Below are 18,584 nucleotides of genomic sequence, written 5' to 3'. Positions count from 1 at the left end.
AACCTAACCATTTGAACCTCAACACGGTCTCCGTGTATCAAATAATTGCAAATTACTTCTTTCTTCTTTCTCTTTTTGCCTTTTTTTTTTTAACTCAAGCAACCCATGGGGCTGCTTAAAGCAGTCTTAAGTTCCTGTAGACTTTCTGAAGGAAATGAGAGGCATTAGGAGGTCTAGATTATATTTTCTTGCCGGTGATTGCTGTATAACTCTGAGTAAGACTGTTATCTTTATCATCTCAGAGATTAAAGTTGCCTCTGGCAGCACAAGGGTAGAATCTCGATGTTTGCATGTTTCTTCCCCTGTTTTTCTCCTCTTCTGATCCTGCACCCACACATAGAGAAAACACATAAGCAAAGCCACTTACTCAGGGAAAGCATCTAAACTGGTCTTCTTACAGTCTTATTGTGGAATCTGTTGTAAAAACCAAACCAGACACCACCATACCACCCCCTTTACCTTTCCTTTGTCATCCCTGTTTTGTGGGAACATGGTTTTCTATCACAGAATGATGACACTATTACCTTATGGGGTTTCTATGATGAATTCCCAGAAAGAGTTTGGGGAAGAAGTGTTATTTCTCTTTTGCTTCCCCTACCCCAAAGGTCCCTTCTGTGCACCTCAAACTCTTCAACGTACCCTTCTTTTGAGGGGAAATCAGTCAGTGGCTCATAGGGATATACCCCAGCTCTGACCTCAGTGGCTTACCAAAACCAGAGCCAGTCCCTCACTCAGTCAAGTCCAATAATGATCTTCCACAGATGCTGAAGCCCCACTTGAACCTGGATTTTTTTCCCCCCTTAGGGTTCCTCTTGGAGAAAAAGAATCAGGAAAGCCACAGGCAGAGGGTTGAGCAGAGAACAGAAACCCCAGAGCCTTCCAGCTTCAACTGTTCCTACTGTCCTGATGAACCACCTGGGGCCGGAGAGGAAGAAGATCTAGCACAGGGAAGAGAGTGGCTTTTAGAGGATTGGGGAAGGGGTCTCTTGGGATCTTTCAAGAGATCTGAAAGTGTGTAGAAAGCCCTGCAGTTACCAGGAAAATACAGATATCAGTGCCTGACAAACAATAGGTGCTCAATATATACACTAAGTAATTGAATGGTTGAATGAATAAATAGGCGAAAGGGAAGAAGCAGAAGAGGTAAAGCAGTGCTTCATAGATGACTTTCACCTGCCTTTCTTCCTGGGCTCTTTTTTACAGTTGTTTTTGTTTTTCCCAGTTGCTCCAGGATGATGCTCAGGCACCACCTCCAGGCTGAAAGCTTCTCCAACATTTCACCTTTCCAACCTTAGTGACTGCTAGACCATGAGTTCCGCACCTCCCAAGCAGAGGCTTAAGATAAGCACACCTGGATAGTAAGGAATAAGAGAGGAAAGGGAAGGGCAAGCAGAGGAATCTGCCTTCTCTTCCTTCTGTTTTAATTTGCTGGTGGTTATGAGGTTAACTTCCTTGGGCCTCTGTTCTCCTTAACTCTGAATTATAGGTACTGTCACTGAGACACCCTGAAGGTAGATCTATTGATGACAGATTTGTGAAAACAAGGAAAACACCATGTTTGGTAATATCTAGAGAATATGCCTTCAAAGCAAACCCTTAGTTCTCATCAGCTCTCACCTAAACCACTGTTATTCAGACTTTAATGTGCACATGAACCACCTTATTAAACATTAAGCTTATTACAATGCAGGTTCAGATTCAGTAGGTCTTGGTGGGGCCCAAGATTCTGCACTTCTAAAAGTTGCCTGGTAATGCCAAAGCTGCCCTGCAGACGAGTCTAGAACTTTGAGTAACAAGGACCTAGACAATTGCTACAGTATGATGCAGCTTCAGTTCCTGCCAAATCTCTCCCACACTCATCACCCCACTTGGCACTGTGCCATCATCAATGACTTGCAGAGCCTCAGGCGCACCATGCTCTTCAAACCTGCATGGCTTTGTACATCTTCCCTCTGCCCTTCACCCCCCTTCACTGGATGAGCTTCTCCGTGTCTCAGCTCGCATGTAAGCTCTTCTATGAAAATTCTCCCAGCTCCCCATCCTACCAGATCGCCACGCCCTCTCTCCTCTGTGCTCATCGCACTGTACTATAACATGCTTTCTCCACGTCCAGGGCTATTGCATAGGGTTGCTCAGGTTGAGTCCAAGGACAAGGGCCCCTGGTCAAGGTGGCAAGAGGGGCTTGAAATCCATCCTGTTCTCCACTTGCCCATTGGTGGAGCCCTGGTGCAGAGCTGCCTCCACCAAGAGGGAGGGATGACCTCTTCTAATTCACACATGGCACCATATGGGCTGATTTTCTGTCTTTTCTACCAGATGTGGGGTCCTTGAGGAAGGAATCAAGTCTCATTCATCTTTATGTTTTTATCTGCTAGCATAGTGCCTGTCACTATTCAGTGTTCAATGAAATGTTTGTTGAATGGATAAATCATGAGAAAAAGAAATGAGCCACTGAAAGCAACGCACAGACAATAATTTCATTCAATTCTAAAGGTAAATTAACTGAATTGTAAGCAAGAGGTCTAGGATTTGCTAATGTGCTGCTTAAAAGGCAAGGTCTTCAAAACCCCATTTTACTAAAAGGATTATAATAGGTATTAGTGAAAAGATGTAAAGGCTACAGTCAGCACCTTTAGAAGACTCATCAGTACCAGCAAAGACATAGGCTGCCCAGAATCAATACTAAATTGTCATGTCCTTTTAGATCTAGGGGAAGACGAGGGAGATTCTGAGCATATTATTTGGTCATAAGATTTAGAGGCTACTAAAATCAGCAAAAAAGTCCTGAGAACAAGAAGAGGTGATGACAAAACCATGTATTTACATAGAAGGGCTGAAGTCAGAAACAAAAGAGAGAATGTGTTGGATTGTGAAAATGAGGATCCCACAACTGCTAAGGGCCTGGGCTTTGTTGAGAAAGGCACAGCCCAGATGAATAAGCGTCTTGATACAAATCTCTAAAATGGGTTCGTTTGATCTTCTTTGCATGAGTTCCTCAGGTGTTTCCCAAGACAGTCTCTCTGACAAGACTGTAAGCTCCCAGAAGTTGGGACCAACGCTTAGACACCTTTTATCTTCCTGAGAGTGTGTGATACTCCGTGAAATGAAGTAGGTGCTGAATTTGCAGGGAGTTTACAGCTGTCACTGACGATAAAATAAGCAAGCACAAAGTGCTAATCATCCTCAGCCGAAATATCCAGAATTCCACCTCAGCACTGAGAAAGAGATCCTTTGAGAAACGTCCTCATACGTTGCAAAAACCCAACCTGGGCTTTGCCTTCTTACATCATCTTATTCTCATTAAGGCCAATTTCCGAAGTTACAGCTGTGGTTCTGCAGTAAGGGGAACTGAGAATCTTGAATACTGTATGCTACCATATGACTTCAGGATAAAATGTTATTCAAAACAAAACCTAATTTAAACACACACACGCACGAAGTAGGCTAAGATCACCAGACTTCCATTTACCTCTTAACAAAATTTAATCCCAGATCTCCGGCAAACAATTGGGAGGCATTTGAGAGCATTTGGGGCCTTATCATTTCATCTAAGGGACCAACATTTGTGATCAGGGTGATAAGGAGTCATTACCAAAAAGAAGAGAAATGAGGTCTTTCTGACACGTCACCATCATGAGACTTACCACTGATAACTGCCCAGGACCCATGGACTACGCTGGAGTCAAGAATTGGGTAATTGCAAAGATTCCTCTTTTTAGAGCAATAAAAAGTGCTGACTTCATGCCCTTATTCCCTGGGTCATTTCTAGAAGAAAGGCAAGCTAGTTAATTTATTTTTTTCATAAGAAAATAGGCCAAATAGCAAATACTCATTTTTAAAAGGCTTTTAATTCTTAAAAAATGCATTCTCATTTTAGAAAAAATTTTAAAGCATAAGAAAAGTCACCCCCGCCCCCAAAAAAGCATCCCTCCAATTGCCACCAACTAGCACAACCTTACCAAAAGCTTACTGTAGCTTTTCAAGCCATAGAGAAAATCAACACATGAAAACTGTGTTCATACATTCACTAAATGAACCAAATGCAGGCTATGTTCCTACACTCTGAGGATCCGTGGAATTGTGCAAGTAAAATAATCTGGAAATCTTAATGTCAAATTCAAAAATTAAGAAAATATGTGAATATTGATCACTTCTTTCAATGGATGCGAGTGCAGATTTCCTGATCTGTCACATGGCTTTTATTTTTTAACCAAACAGGAAAGGTTTTGACATCCTTGTTTGCTGTTTCTGCATCTCGGAGAAAAGCTGAAAGCACCTTCTCAGATACTGGCTGGCACACACAAAAAAAACATTCAGGAAAGTTAGAGAAATTCCAGAATGTTATTTATCAAGCAGTTCAGATGTATCCTTCTGAAAAAGATTAACTCTGGAAATTTTATTACTTAGAATGTCACTTATAAGATATTACAAGACATTTCTTCTGTGTCCATAACATTTTTTACTTCTTTTTCTTTAACTAGAGTATAATTGCTTTACAATGTTGTGTTAGTTTCTGCTGTACAACGAAGTGAATCAGCTATATGTATACATATATCCCCTCCTCTTGGACCTCCCTCCCACACCCCCGATCCCACCCATCCAGGCCATCACAGAGCACCGAGCTGAGATTCCTGTGCTATACCACAGGTTCCCACTAGCTATTTTACACGTGGTAGTGTACATTTTTACTTCTTATATAGCTCTTTTTTCTTAGCTCCTTTACCCAGTTCTCAGAAGAAATCTGAAGTGATCTGACTCCTTTGGATACCACATAGTAGGCTGCTAAATTTCTTACTCAGTGATATGGAATTGCTTTCAAGCTGAGTCCTGAAGCTGTAAGCTTCACACTTTGATTTAAGCACCAAAGATGTTTGGGTCATTATGTGTGGCTTGGCATATAAAATAACTGCAACAATAACAGTCACAAAGATCTTACCATGTGTCAGGAAATATTCTTTGTGTTTTACAACGACTACTAACTCATTTAAGCTTCATAATAAAATCCTCACATTCATCCTTTGAGCTAGATACTATTATTATTCCCATTTTACATGTGAGGAACAGAAAGCGATTTGCCCAGAGTCAAAGAGCTGTTAGGTGGCAAAGCCGTGATGGGAACCTGGCCGTCTGTCTCAGAGTCCACACCTCTAATCCCTATACTTGATTGTCTCAACTAGCAGTCTACTCCCCCCAGTTGAAAAATTACATTGACTCCTTCTAGCCACCCTCCTCCAACATTATACCCACTTGAGTAACGGAACGCCAAGTTCAATAAAGCTGCATTCTCTAACAACCCCCTTTCCCAAGGTCCACGGGAGGAGCTGGCTATTTGCCCGTGAAGCCTGTTCACTCCCGATCTGAAGAGGCTTAATGGAGACTAACTCTGTCTGTGCTACTGGAGGGGAGGAAGGTGAGTTTTCTTGTTCATTTAGCATGAAAAGTCTCTTAAATTGAGGCGTTTCCTTCCCCTTCCATCTGCTGCTGCCAACTACAGGTGAGAAGGTCTCCTGGGTATCAGTTTCACATGACCTGCCTCAAATAAAGACAGGTCATCTGCTCCCAAAAAAGGCAGCAACTTCTCACCTCAGCTTTACTGCTAACTGCAGGTTTCATCTACAGGAAGAGTTTAAGGGAAATGAGCAGGAATTATAAAAACGTTGCTAGTTGGTGACGCAGATAAACCTCATCAGCTTTCATTTTCTCAGCTGGGAGTGCAACCAACATGATTAAAGCCAAGAAAGAAACCCTCAAGTTATCGTATTAACAATTCCGTTCTTTAGATGAGACAACATAAAACCTTGGGAGGGTAGAACTAAAGTTCAACATCATTCCCCACATTTTACAGATAAGGGAACTGAGACCCATAGGGGACTCCTGGCGTACTCATGATAACACAACTAATTTGTGATTTAAAAATATGTTACCTTTTTGGATTATTTTCTTTAAAAAAAAAAGAATAGAAATTAATCAGCCTCTCTGGCCTTCTAGAAATGGCTCATAGCATAAGGCTCATGACACGAAGTCAGAATTTTATTGCCTTACACAGAGGAAATTGCAATTACTACCCCCAATCCCCAAAATGGGTCATTCTAGGCCCTAGGGCTTACATATTGGCGTGAAAATGGAGAAGCGTCTGGTCTTTGGTCTCTTAGCTACTGTGCCTCTCACTATCCATTGCTGGCTGGTCCTTTAGCATCTGTTGGGTCTCTTGCCCTTGGCAGGATACAGAGATGCTCCCACAGTGTTTCTCTATTTTGATCACAGGTCTGCTGTAAGGGATTCTTGCCACTGCTCTTGGGGCCGAAGTGCTCAGGGCAGGCTACCACAGGCATCCATCCAAGCTTCCCCCACCAGAGGTCTCATCCTCTATGGAGTAATGTGCAAAATTGCAATCAGATCCCCAGCTCTTTATAGAGCCTACTGCAAATCTCTTCCTCGAATTTCCTTATCCATGCCAGTCTCATGCATTCTCCCTTCTCCTAAGGGTCAAGCCACTTCCTTTCCCCTCCTCCTGCAAAACTCCAGTTCTTACCGTCCCAGAGGCTTTCTAAAGCAAGGGTTATAATGCATCCCTGAGACTCGGAAGCCCTGACCTCCTAGAATGGAAAGCAAGATCCCTGTCATCGTGAACAAATTATTTGTGTATGTTTAATGTCTGACTCTCTCTCCAGACTATAAATTTCATGAATTAAGGATTAGGATTAGGTTAAAGTTAGAGGGAGATTTAGGATCCTTCTGTCTTGTTCACGTATGCATCCCCTCTGCCAGCTCAAGGTCATTCAATACATATTTTCAGAGGGAAGAAAGGGAGGGACCAAGGAAGGGAGGGAGAGAAGGGAAGGAGAGAGGGAGAAGGTTGATTACAGCGGCCCACTGAAATAACAAGAGCCTGATTTAAGGTAGTCTCAGAGAACATAGAGAGGAAGGGGTGGGAATGAAGTTGAAAACTATTAAGAAGAAATAATTTACAGGGTTTGATAACAAATTTGCCATGAAATATGTGAAATACAGCAGTCATAGATGATTCTGAGATTTTTTAAATTGACTCACCTAAATGTGCTGTGAGACTGTGAAAGACCAGGTTGGTTTTGTTGGTAAGAGTGGAGGTTGGTGGAGGGCTCGTGAACAGTGAGTCTAGTTTGGAAACTGTAAGGTGTCTGGGGAGGATGTCCAGTAGGCAGATAAACATGTGTGGGTCTCACTGTTTTAAGTACCTGTGAACAGGAAAACCAAAATCAACTTGTGAGGTGGGCAAAGTTATCTTTAGAAAGTCCCTTCTCTTTTAAGACCCATTTCAGGCCCCAAGTTCCCTATTTTTTGCCTATCTTTCTTCATCTATGTCTGCTTTTAAGAAGTGATCTGATAATCTCAGATAATCTCAGTTTAGAAGATAAACTATTGATGAGACACAATGAGTTAGCCCTCTCACCTTGTACTGGGAGCATTGCCTCAAACCAAAGGAATGATAATAACACCACTAGTAAGAGCCAGTGCTTATGTGGCTCTTAGTATATGCCAGGCACTGTACCAAGCACTTCATGCTCTCAGCAACACCATGAGGTAGGAATCATTTTAGAGATGAGAAACCGAGACACCGAGAGGCTAAGTGACTTGTCCAAGGTCGCACAGCCTACTAGTAAGGAAGCAGGAAACATACCCTGGTGCTGTGGCTCTGGAGTCCATTCTTGTATAAGGGTGGAAATTTATAAGAGTGGAAATGTGCATTAAATTTTGTGGGGGGGACCCTAGCAAGATTCAGAGCCCGTTGTGCAGGTCACTGCAGTTTCACCCTATAAACTGATGACCATGATGACACGGGCTCTGCCAAGAATTAACCTTAGACAATGTACTTAATCTCTTTCAGTTTCATTTTCCTCATGGACAAAATAAGGAGAAATGACCCATGTAAAATGTTATTCCTTATAGCAGCATTTGTAATAGCAGATAACTGGAAACAACCTAAATGTCTATTGAGAGGAGACTGGCTATAAAAAGGATTGTACGGCTATAAAATGGAATATAATGCAGCCATAAAAGAGTGAGGTAGAGCTCTATATGCTGTTTAGAGTGATTTCTAGGATATATTGTTATAGAACTGGGTATAGAGTATGCTACAATTTGAGTAAATAAGAATGATAGGAATATATATACATTCTTTTAAGCTTGTATGTGCATACATACAGGAACCCTATAGAACTGGTTGCTTCAGGAGAACTGGGCAGATGGGGAACAGAGATGTGAGGAGGAAGCCTGTACCAGTTAGGGTACCAGCAGGAGTACACGGCACACTCAAAAGCGTAATTAAAGGGAGTTTAATGAAAGAATGATTTGCAACAGTGTGGACAGGGATAAGCACCCAACAAAGGATTGTGATGTGTCCACCGTTGGGCTACAGAGCGGAGTCTGGGCCCGCATTACCATGCCTGGGCCCTATGGGACAAGTGGAATAAGTGGTTTCCTGAACCCAGAGAGAGAACTGTAGGTGTAGAAGGAGCCACTGGACAGCAGACACAGCCTTCCCCAGATGAACCCACAGCCCAGCAGGGAAGGAGCTGGGGTTTAAATAAAGACCCTGACCCCATTCTTCTCCTGCCTTCCGATCTCTTGCCAGTACTGCCCCAGGGAAAACCCTACCAGAAGCCTGAGGGCAGAGGACACTGTAAGTGTAGCCTTAGAGAAGAGTCTCTTGGGGCCCAAGGCAGATGGCAGTGGATCTGGAGGGCAGAGACTATCCACCACAGAAACTGCATGCATAGCCTTTATCTTGTACATTTAGAACTATGTGAATATATAATTTATTTGAAAAGTAATAAATTTTGCACACACAAAAAATAAATTAAAAATTAAACGTAAGATGAGGGACTAGAGCAGATGGTTGCAAAGTCTCTCCCCCTCTCCAAATTCTACCTATTTCTTTGACGTGTGACTTTTTCATCTAATCACAATCCATGGCTCCACCTAGTGTCAAAGCAATGCTTCACCGAGTTCAGAGCACAGACTCATTCAGGAGGAATTCCGGGGCAGACATGCTCTCTGCTCCAAGTCACTGGTGTGTGTAAGCAGTTTTCATTGGGAATTATACCCACGTGGCGAATGATCTTATCTCCTAAAAGTAGAAAATAATTATTTTGAAACACAGAACATTTGTTGTTTTTTCTTTTAAAGAGATAGTGAACCTTGACTTAAATTCAATTTTGAACTAAATAGTTAAGATTTTTCCCCCCATATTTCAAACTGTTAAATACACTTAGAGGTAAACAGCATGTGATCTAAGATAGTAAATCTTCCATAGCCCACTTTTGAGCTTGTCATTCCTCTGTTCATATGTCCTTAACACAGCAATTCTCAACCCTGGCTATAGAAAATATCCTTTGGGGAGTTTTAGGAATTTCCTACTGGAGACTCCAATTTAATTGGCCTGAGGTGGCACTCAGGCATTAATTCTTTTTTTTTTTCAAGATCACCAGTGTGTGTCATGGGCCGCCAGGGCTGGGAGTCCCTGATTTAATGATTCAATACTGCCTGTGAGGTGTATTTCCCTCACTACTCAGAATGTGCTCCTTTCACTTTAGGCAAATTACGTCACTTGTAAGACAATTTTCCACTCTCCATGCCTTGCTCATGCTACATCCTCTACACTGCTCAGGCCTTGAATGTTTTGCTCCTGCCCCCTGCTCCCGCCGCCTGCATCTCGACTGCCATAGTTTTACCTATTATTCCTGACCCTGCTTAAGGGCTACCTCCTACAAGAATTCCCCTGCCTCTCATTCCCAAACAGACGTTTCTTCCTCTTTTGAATCCCTGAAGATTTTTTAAATAACTTCTATGATACTTTTTTTCCTTAATAGAAAACTAACACATTTATAGAGTATTCTTTTTTCTTATCAAATTGACAATAATCAAAAAGTCTGATACAGGACTTCCCTGGTGGTCCAGTGATTAAGACTCCACGCTTCCAATCTGGGGGGGGGGAGGGGGCGGAGGTGTGCGGGTTTGATCCCTGGTGGGGGAACTAAGATCCCACAGGCTGTGCTGTGTGGCCAAAAAAAAATTTTTTTTTAATTATTTAAAAATTTTTTTAAAAGTCTGATACAGTAGTACCCTCCTATCCATGGTTTCGCTTTCCATGCTTTCAATTACCTGTAGTCAACCACAGTCTGGAAATATTAAATGGAAAAATCCAGAAATAAACAATTGATAAGTTTTAAATTATGCACCCTTCTGAATAGTGTGATGAAACCTTGTAGCACCCTCTCCATCCCACCTGGAACATGAATCATCCCTTTGTCCAGCATATCACCCCAAATAAAATGCTAATTTTTAAAAACCCAAGAGTTCATTTTAAAAAGATAAAATATCATAAACAATTTGGGTTTATCCAGAAATGCAAGGGTAGTTAAACATTAGAAAATAAACAAATATAATTCACTACATTAACAGATTAAAGGGGAAAGAACATATGATCATCCAAAATATGCAGCAAACAATATTCCTAATGATGAAAAACTGAGAAGCAGACCCTAAAAATTCAGGAACAAGATAAAGAAGTCCATTTACTTCTATTCAGTATTATACTGGATTTCCTAACAAATGCAGTAAGACAAGAAAAAGAAATAACAAACCACAAAGATAGGAGAAGCAGTACCTGGTAGAAGTATTGAAATGGTCTTTTTTCATGAAGATATAGTCGTCTACATTCCAATGAATCTACAGGCAAATGATTAGTAATAATAGCAGAGCTCAGCAACATGGCTGAATGAAGACCAATACACAAAATCAAATATATTTCTAAGCACTGGCAACAAAGAGTTACAAAATACAATTTTGAAAAAAAATGCAGTTTACCATAACAATAAAAAATATATAAGCTACCTAATGAAAGTTGTATAAGGCCTATACAGAATAAATCCCAAAACTCTATTTGATGAACATCAAGGAAGACCTATCACAGAATATATGGTGGAAGATGTTCAATAGGAAGACTCTATTGTAAATTTGCCAGTTCTCCCCAATTTGATCTATAGATTCAATATAATCTAATTCCAAATCCCAATGGGATTCCTCCCCCCCCCACCAAAAAAAAACTGATAAGCTGATTCTAAAATTTGGACAGATAAACAAATTTCAATATGTAACTAAGACTCTTTTGGAGGAGAATTAGGTAGGAGGACTTGCCCTACCAGATTTCTAGATTTTAATTATAAAGTTATAAGAATGAAGAGAGTGTGGTACTGACTGATGCTGCAACAGACAATTGGATTAATGGAATAGTGGAGATTCCAGAAACAGATTCACATATTTGTGGACATAATATGTAAGAGAATTGGTATTGTACGTACCGTGGAAAGGGAGAATTAGTCAATAAGTGGTGCTGGGGAAATACAGGGAAAGAAGCAAAATCAGATTCCTACCCCACAGGTATATTGGAAATCAATTCTAGGTGTATTAAAGACTTGGATGGGAAACCTGATATTTTTAAACATCTAAGAGGAAAATATAGAATAGTATCTTTATATCTTTGGGGTAGAGAAGAACTTCTTAAACAAAACACACACAAAATCTTATCCAAAACTGAAAACTGAAAAGATTGACAAACTTGACTCTACTAAAATTAGGGATTTCTGTTCTTCAAAAGACCTCACAAAAGAATTTGCAGACAAGCCACAAACCAAGAGTAGATATTTGCAACATATATAACTAGTGCTGTGCTTGTAAGTGTTTTAAAACTAGCTTTCCAAGGGAAAAAGCCATGATTTGTAGGGTTTGATGATTACCATGGAGGAAATAATCCCACCATGGCTTATTTCAAGCTATCAACATGATGTCATTACACACAGTTTGGAAGAGAAGCACAAAATCACTCTTGTGAGACTGTATAAGCCAGCTCCATCACACCACAGCATAATTACCCTAAAGCATTTGTTTCCAGAATGTATAAAGAACTCTTTCTGTATATCAATAATTTAACATCAAACAGTGCCATACAAAAATGAGTTAAAAAAAAAAGATAAATACCATATGCTAACACATATATATGGAATCTAAAAAAAAAAAAAAAATTTCTGAAGAACCAAAGGCGCAGACATAGAGAACAGACTTGAGGACACTGGGGGTGGGGTGGGGGGTGAAGGGTAAGCTAGGATTTAGTGAGAAAGTGGCATGGACTTCTATATACTACCAAATGTAAAATAGATAGCTAGTGGGAAGCAGCCACATAGCACAGGAAGATCAGCTAGGTGCTTTGTGACCACCTAGATGGGTGGGATAAGGAGGGTGGGAGGGAGATGCAAGAGGGAGGAGATATGGGGACATATGTATACATATAGCTGATTCACTTTGTTATAAAGCAGAAACTAACACACCACCGTAAAGCGATTATACTCCAATAAAGATGTTAAAAGAAAAAAAGAAAAATGAGTAAAAGACATGAATAGTTGTTTTACAGAAGAGAAAATGTGGAGAATAGAAATATACAAAGGTTCTCCACCTTCATTAGTAATCATATTAAGATTAAACATTAATCTTAATGTTAATTAAGATTTCAATAAGAAACCATATTATACTCTACAGGTGGGTTAAAATTAAGAAGTATAACTCTACTAAGTAACTGCAAAGACTTGGATCAAGAGGAGCTCTTAAACAATGCTGGTGTGAGTCTAAACTGGCACAACCACTCAAGAATAAAATTCAGTACTAGCTTATAGGTTGAATATTTGAATACCCTACAATCCAGAAATATGTACTCTTAGGTATCTATTATAGAGGAATTCTTGCACAAGTGTACCAGAAAACACAAACATGAATGTTCATAGTGGCATTTTTATAATAGTAAAAAAAAAAAAAATTTTTTTCAACCCAAATGTATCAGTCAGGATTTGTTCAGAGAAGCAGAACCTCTGTGAGAAATGAACACAATAAAGGATTTATTATAGGGAGTTGACTGTATGCAATTACGGAAGCCGGTTGTACCGTCTATGTGAGGCTGCTGTTCCTGTGTCTGATGCTAGAGCTAAAGTGCGCAGGACAGGAAGTCAGGATGTGAAGTGGGGGACGCAAGGATACACTGGAACCCACAAGGATGGACTGGAATCTGCACTAGTCTCTCCGCACTCCCAAATCCCTGGTGCCATTCACCGTGGGGTTAAACACACACCTTACCCAAGAGTTAGAGAAGCTGAGCAGACAATTTGAAAGGAGTTGGGTGAGCTATAGGCCTGCAGGGACATTCTCAGTGCAAGGAACTAGGGTCATTCCTTCACTGCCACTTCTGTACTGGGCACAAAATGTCTCTTGTCTTTTCACATAAGTCTAAGAGGCCCAGAGAAATGAAGTGACTCCTAACCTAGAAGCCTATTTTTAAGAAATATCCTTATGCATCTGAAACTCTTCTCAAGAGAGCTCATGTCAGTATATTTTGGATCTGAGTACATGCTATTCCTCCTCTCCAAAAGACATTCCTGATGCGTGTACTTGTGCCTGTTGCCTCTCATGATACCATATAAGCAGGTTTAGGTAGCTTTGCAATAACAGATCTATTGATACTTATTAGTCTCCAAAGGAAGTTCCTCATTCCACTGTAAATACACGTCATCTTAGGACTTATTTCCTCCTGAATCTCTTTAACATAATCTTATCTAAATTTGAGCACTGCATCCAAATGTGCATTTTATTTAAATGTGAATTGCTGACTTTGAGCTAAGGACAAGTTTTCAATCCTCTATCCAAATCTGGTACCAAATTATCCATGGTTACTCTGCAGCTACTAATCTAGGGGGAAAAAAAACTCTTTGGCAGAAGAGGATAAGTAAGTTCCCAACCTTCATTTCTCTATTCTTAAAGACTTCCAGAATGAAGTTTAAGCCCATTACCAAAACATAGCATTAGGGACTTCCCTGGTGGTGCAGTGGTTAAGAATCTACCCACCAACACAGGAAACATGGGTTCGATCCCTGGTCCGGAAAGATCCCACGTGCCCTGCTCGCCGCAACTAGAGAAAGCCCGCGTGCAGCAGTGAAGACCCAACGCAGCCAAAAATAAATAAATTAATTAATTTTTAAAAAAACAACAAAAAAAGTAGCATTAGAATTAAAATTATTATTATTTTTTTTTTTTTGCGGTACGCGGGCCTCTCACTGCTGTGGCCTCTCCCGTTGTGGAGCACAGGCTCTGGACGCGCAGGCTCAGCGGCCATGGCTCACGGGCCCAGCCGCTCCACGGCATATGGGATCTTCCTGGACCGGGGCACGAACCCGTGTCCCCTGCAGCGGCAGGCGGACTCTCAACCACTGCACCACCAGGGAAGCTCTAAAATTATTTAAGGGAGAGAATGATAAGTCTTCGCCAATGCATTTATTTTGAGCAATAATAATACAATAAAGTTGCAGTACTGGGAAAGAATTTGGCTAATCTTAAGAACAATATCACAATATATAACTTGAAGTGACTTTTTCTCCCTCTCTATCTAAAAACATTGGGCCAAGAGCAGTTAATCAGAGTTGAATGCAATTTTACATTAGATGTTTTGCTGTGGCTTTAGATTTGGAGTAACAAATACTTTAAATCATTTCAGTGAGTGAAAATGTAGTTTCATAAAATAACAAATTGGAAGCTGGTGATTTAAATTTGCAATATTTTCTCTGCAAAACTATTCATCACAAAAATCTCTACATGGTGAGTTCTGCTACTGACTTTAAAATATAATTTAATTCACCAAAATGTGATTCATAGTCCATTTTTTCAGGAATGTATTTTTTTTTTACAAAGTGAGATATATAAGTACTTCTTTCATTTCTAAGTCTCTTTCTCTATTCTTTTTTTGCTAATTTATTTTTACTCTATTTCTAAGACAGTTTACAACAAAATGTCCCCACAACCCACATTTTTATAAATATGGTACTTATTAAGTTATATTTTGATATGGTTATTATTCAGAGACCTCAAAAGAGAGAGACGGGCAAACTTCCTCCTGCAAGGGAGTAATCGATCACTAAAACCACCAATCACCTGAGCATGAGACAGTTCTACATACAGGCAATAACAGGCTGCTTTGACTTTCTCTTCCTATACTCCTTTGGGTCTAGACTTGAGGAGTTAAGGTGTCTAGATATTTGCACCTGGGCTGTGGGTACCTGCCACGAATTGGGTTCCCAGGGAAGCAGACTCAGACAGAGATTAGGGTACAGGAAGTTTATTAGGAAATGCTTTTGAAACCAAACCAGTCTACTGCCCTGGCTTAGGCCAATGTTAAAGGAGGGAAAAGTGCCCTCCACCCAGGCCAAGGAGAAGATATAAGATCCAGCTATTCCTTTCCATGTGGAGATTCTCTTTCGAGTGTCGACTTTGGAGGATATGTGTTTCCTTTAATTAAAGAGGGCAATATTTTTTATCAAGCGTCTGTAAATATTAGTGGCTAAACATTTTCAAAACTGGAATTTCAATTACAGTCTTCATTATCAATGAGCAATTTAGAAAAACACAGCATTGTACTGAAACAAATTTGCTATATTTTTCAGACACTAAAGAATTGAAAATTTTGGTGTTTTTTGCTTTTTGGAAAATATATGTTTTCTTCTCAAAGTTTCCTTTTGTTTTCGTCTTTATGTGACCTCACTCTCCATGCCCTCTGTATCTCTTCCTAAAATCTGTTCTTGCTGTCAGGTAGAGATATTTAGCCACAAAGAAAAATCTAAGTAGGACCCACCCAGCTTTTATATCCTGCATGGCTGAACTTTAATGAAAGTTTGAGTTTTTCCAAAAGTCTGGTCTTCACTGACTGGGAGGAAAAACAGTTGGAAAAATATGCCTTGGGCATGTGAACCATGTAATTTCATTTGAACTAAGGAATTCCAAAAATACTTGCTTATTGAAAGGGCAGTTATATTTTTGTGTTGGAACTTGTTAGGAAGAAGGATAAGTACTAGTTCTTTCCTCCTCTACTTTTTCTCATAAACATAAAAAAAAATTAAAGACTGTCTGAGTGGCTGGGTAGAAAAATAATGTGGAGAGGGTGAGTTGGACCATGTCCTGTCCTGGAACCTATGCCTTCCTTGGGAGATCTATTTTGTGGGACCTATTGAGCCCCACTCAGCTTCAGATAACCCTCTCCCCCTCTGATGAGAATTCAGGGTTCCATCTGGCCAGGTCTTCAAGACTAGTTGGGTTGAAACACAGAGGTTTTGCCAGTTCTGTTCACTGACACCAGCATAAATGCTGTGCCAATAGCAAGACTGGAATTTTTGGGTTCCTGCTGGGCAAACTGGCCAAGCAGAACATTTTTAGGTCTGGTCTGGTTTAAGGGGATCCGGTGTTAAGAATAATATTAATCACTAGCGTTTTGGGGAGTATGTACCATGTGCCAGTCACAATACTGGGTACTTTTACATGAATTACATTATTTAATCCCCACAACAATCCTTCGTGGATTTTTGAAGCTTAGTGAGGTTAAGAACCCAGATTTTGAAACCAATCAGTCTGTCTCCAGAGCTTTTGACCTTCTTCACTATTCAGTGAGCCCTGACTTTTGATAATGGGTCTCCGTGTAGTACTAGGTTGGAATCTCAGACACTAGTGTAGCAGGTGCTATTGGTGCACCATGTCTCCCTGGGGCCTTACCACCTGCCAGCAACTGCCCCACCTTTCAATGGCTTTCTCTAGTGGCTAGAGATCCAACCGTGAGCATGGAGGCCGGGTGTGCGGAGATTTAATGCCTCCCAGGAGCAGCCCTTAACTAATGGTTGGTAAGAGTTGGTGCATAAATCTCCAGCTCCCTTGCTTCTCAGGTGCAATAACTCAGAGGCATGGGTTCTACACTGGTTCCCAAAATTCCCCAGAGGGACTAAGCACTTGTTACCCATACTGCTAATGTACTTGAAAACACTCCCCTTATTGGCTGTCTTCCCTCCCTTGCTTATTTCCCCTGCTGGCATTTCCTGTTACCAACACCCAAATAAACTATTGGCATATGTATTCTTGTTGGCTTCTGGGGGAACAAAACGAAGACAAAGGGTAAAGGAAAGGTGGGTCTACAAAAGAAGGAGAACCCAGGTGGAGGAGGTGCCGCATTGCTGGAAGGAGAGCACGGGGTTGCTTCTTTAGGAAGCAGCCTCATAGATGGTTCCCTGTTCTTGAAGGTAACAGTGTCTTTGGGCGACAGGAGAGAAAGGTTTTGAAGGAATATTGACACACTAGATGGTTCTTTTTTTTTTTTTTTTTTTTTTGTGGTACGCGGGCCTCTCACTGTTGTGGCCTCTCCCTTTGCGGAGCACAGGCTCCGGATGTGCAGGCTCAGCGGCCATGGCTCACGGGCCCAGCCGCTCCGTGGCATGTGGGATCTTCCTGGACCGGGGCACGAACCCGTGTCCCCTGCAGCGGCAGGTGGACTCTCAACCACTGCGCCACCAGGGAAGCCCACTAGATGGTTCTTTTACTGCTTTGTTGGTGGACCTTTTTTCAGAAGTCTCTTTTGCTCCATTCCTTTTAAATTTATATTTGTCTAAAGTTTTAATAAGAAGTAAGAGAACCCAGGAAATGCATGCATTAATAAGTGGAATAGTGAAACAGGTATAAATGCAAACATGTTCTCAATAGAACATTGAGGAAGCAATCATAAGTAAATGAAAGATAAAAAGTACATACATAATTTTGGAGGATTTATAGCTTACCCATGGCCTGAATATAATAATGTTACGTACTGTGTTTCATTGTGACAAACTCTTTCACCAACTTGTGACTCTATGGCCTTTTGCTGATTAACTGGACTTCCAGTGGTGTCTAATATGTTTTCAGGGACTAACATGGGCTTTGGGAAACTCTTGCTTTGTTAAGGTTAATGGCATTGTAAAGTGTTAACTATCGTGTTCACACATTTTAATTCCTTGACTGTCTTTGATTTCATATACTCAACTTCATGACTGCATTAACTGAGTTTTGACATCTTTAAAATTTATTGTATGGTAGTTATATGGTCTGAATAAGTTTGTTTCGGACCTTTTGCTTGGGGGTATTATTATTAGTGCTTTCAAGGTGAACAAACTTAGAAATGCCCATAGTTGTTATAAAATCTGTAGAGTAAGAGAGGATGATAGAAAATTGAGTAGTTTTTTTTTCTAGTGACTACTTTAGCCACAAGAGGGAACTGTATGAGCAATAATAGGATATTTAGGGATAGGCTTTAGAGGATCTCAGCACCCATTTCCCCATTCCTTGAGTCTTGGAGCTTACCCCATTTTAGACAGACTTTTCACCAGAGATGGGTTACAGAGCTGGATAACTCTTTCTACTTTTTAACAGACATTAACAGGTAAACTGTTTTTTATTTCTGTGATCATGGAAGGATGTGGGCTTAATAACAAAGTATATGCAGGCAATGGCCAAGTTCCTTTTCTAATCCACACACTTGGCTGATATAAACCCATGTGTTTCCTTCCACCTGGTCAAGGTAAAAACTTGGAGAGAGCTGTTGCCATCTTTGTCAATTTTTTGTATTTACTGCAGAGGAATTCTGAGACAACCTCTGAGAACAATGTGCTTGCCTGGGGTTGGGTAAGTGTAGGTTGAGGGGAGAAATTGGAACAATATGCTCCCTT

The 18,584-nt window shown here is 40.7% G+C and overlaps 1 protein-coding gene across 4 annotated transcripts in view; it reads left to right on the top strand.

Moving 5' to 3' along the window:
* The window catches only part of PDCD1LG2 (programmed cell death 1 ligand 2), a 132,289-nt gene that overhangs the window by 110,236 nt on the left and 3,469 nt on the right, over nt 1-18,584 (top strand). The window contains exon 9 of one of the 4 annotated variants that reach the window (XM_089912530.1): nt 1,223-18,584. The exons of the other annotated variants lie outside the window; for them this stretch is intronic. Coding sequence (XP_089768656.1) covers nt 1,223-1,261 — 39 coding nt within the window. The 3' untranslated portion in view covers nt 1,262-18,584. The remainder of the gene's footprint in view (nt 1-1,222) is intronic. 4 annotated transcript variants of the gene reach the window in all.

This window comes from Delphinapterus leucas, chromosome 6 (assembly GCF_059928025.1).
Source record: "Delphinapterus leucas isolate spDelLeu-1000000601 "Yukka" chromosome 6, BTC_Dleu_Yukka2, whole genome shotgun sequence".
Taxonomy (NCBI): Eukaryota; Metazoa; Chordata; class Mammalia; order Artiodactyla; family Monodontidae; genus Delphinapterus; species Delphinapterus leucas.
The sequence above is the reverse complement of the archived record's forward strand: the minus strand, read 5'-3'. Positions and strand labels throughout refer to the sequence as shown.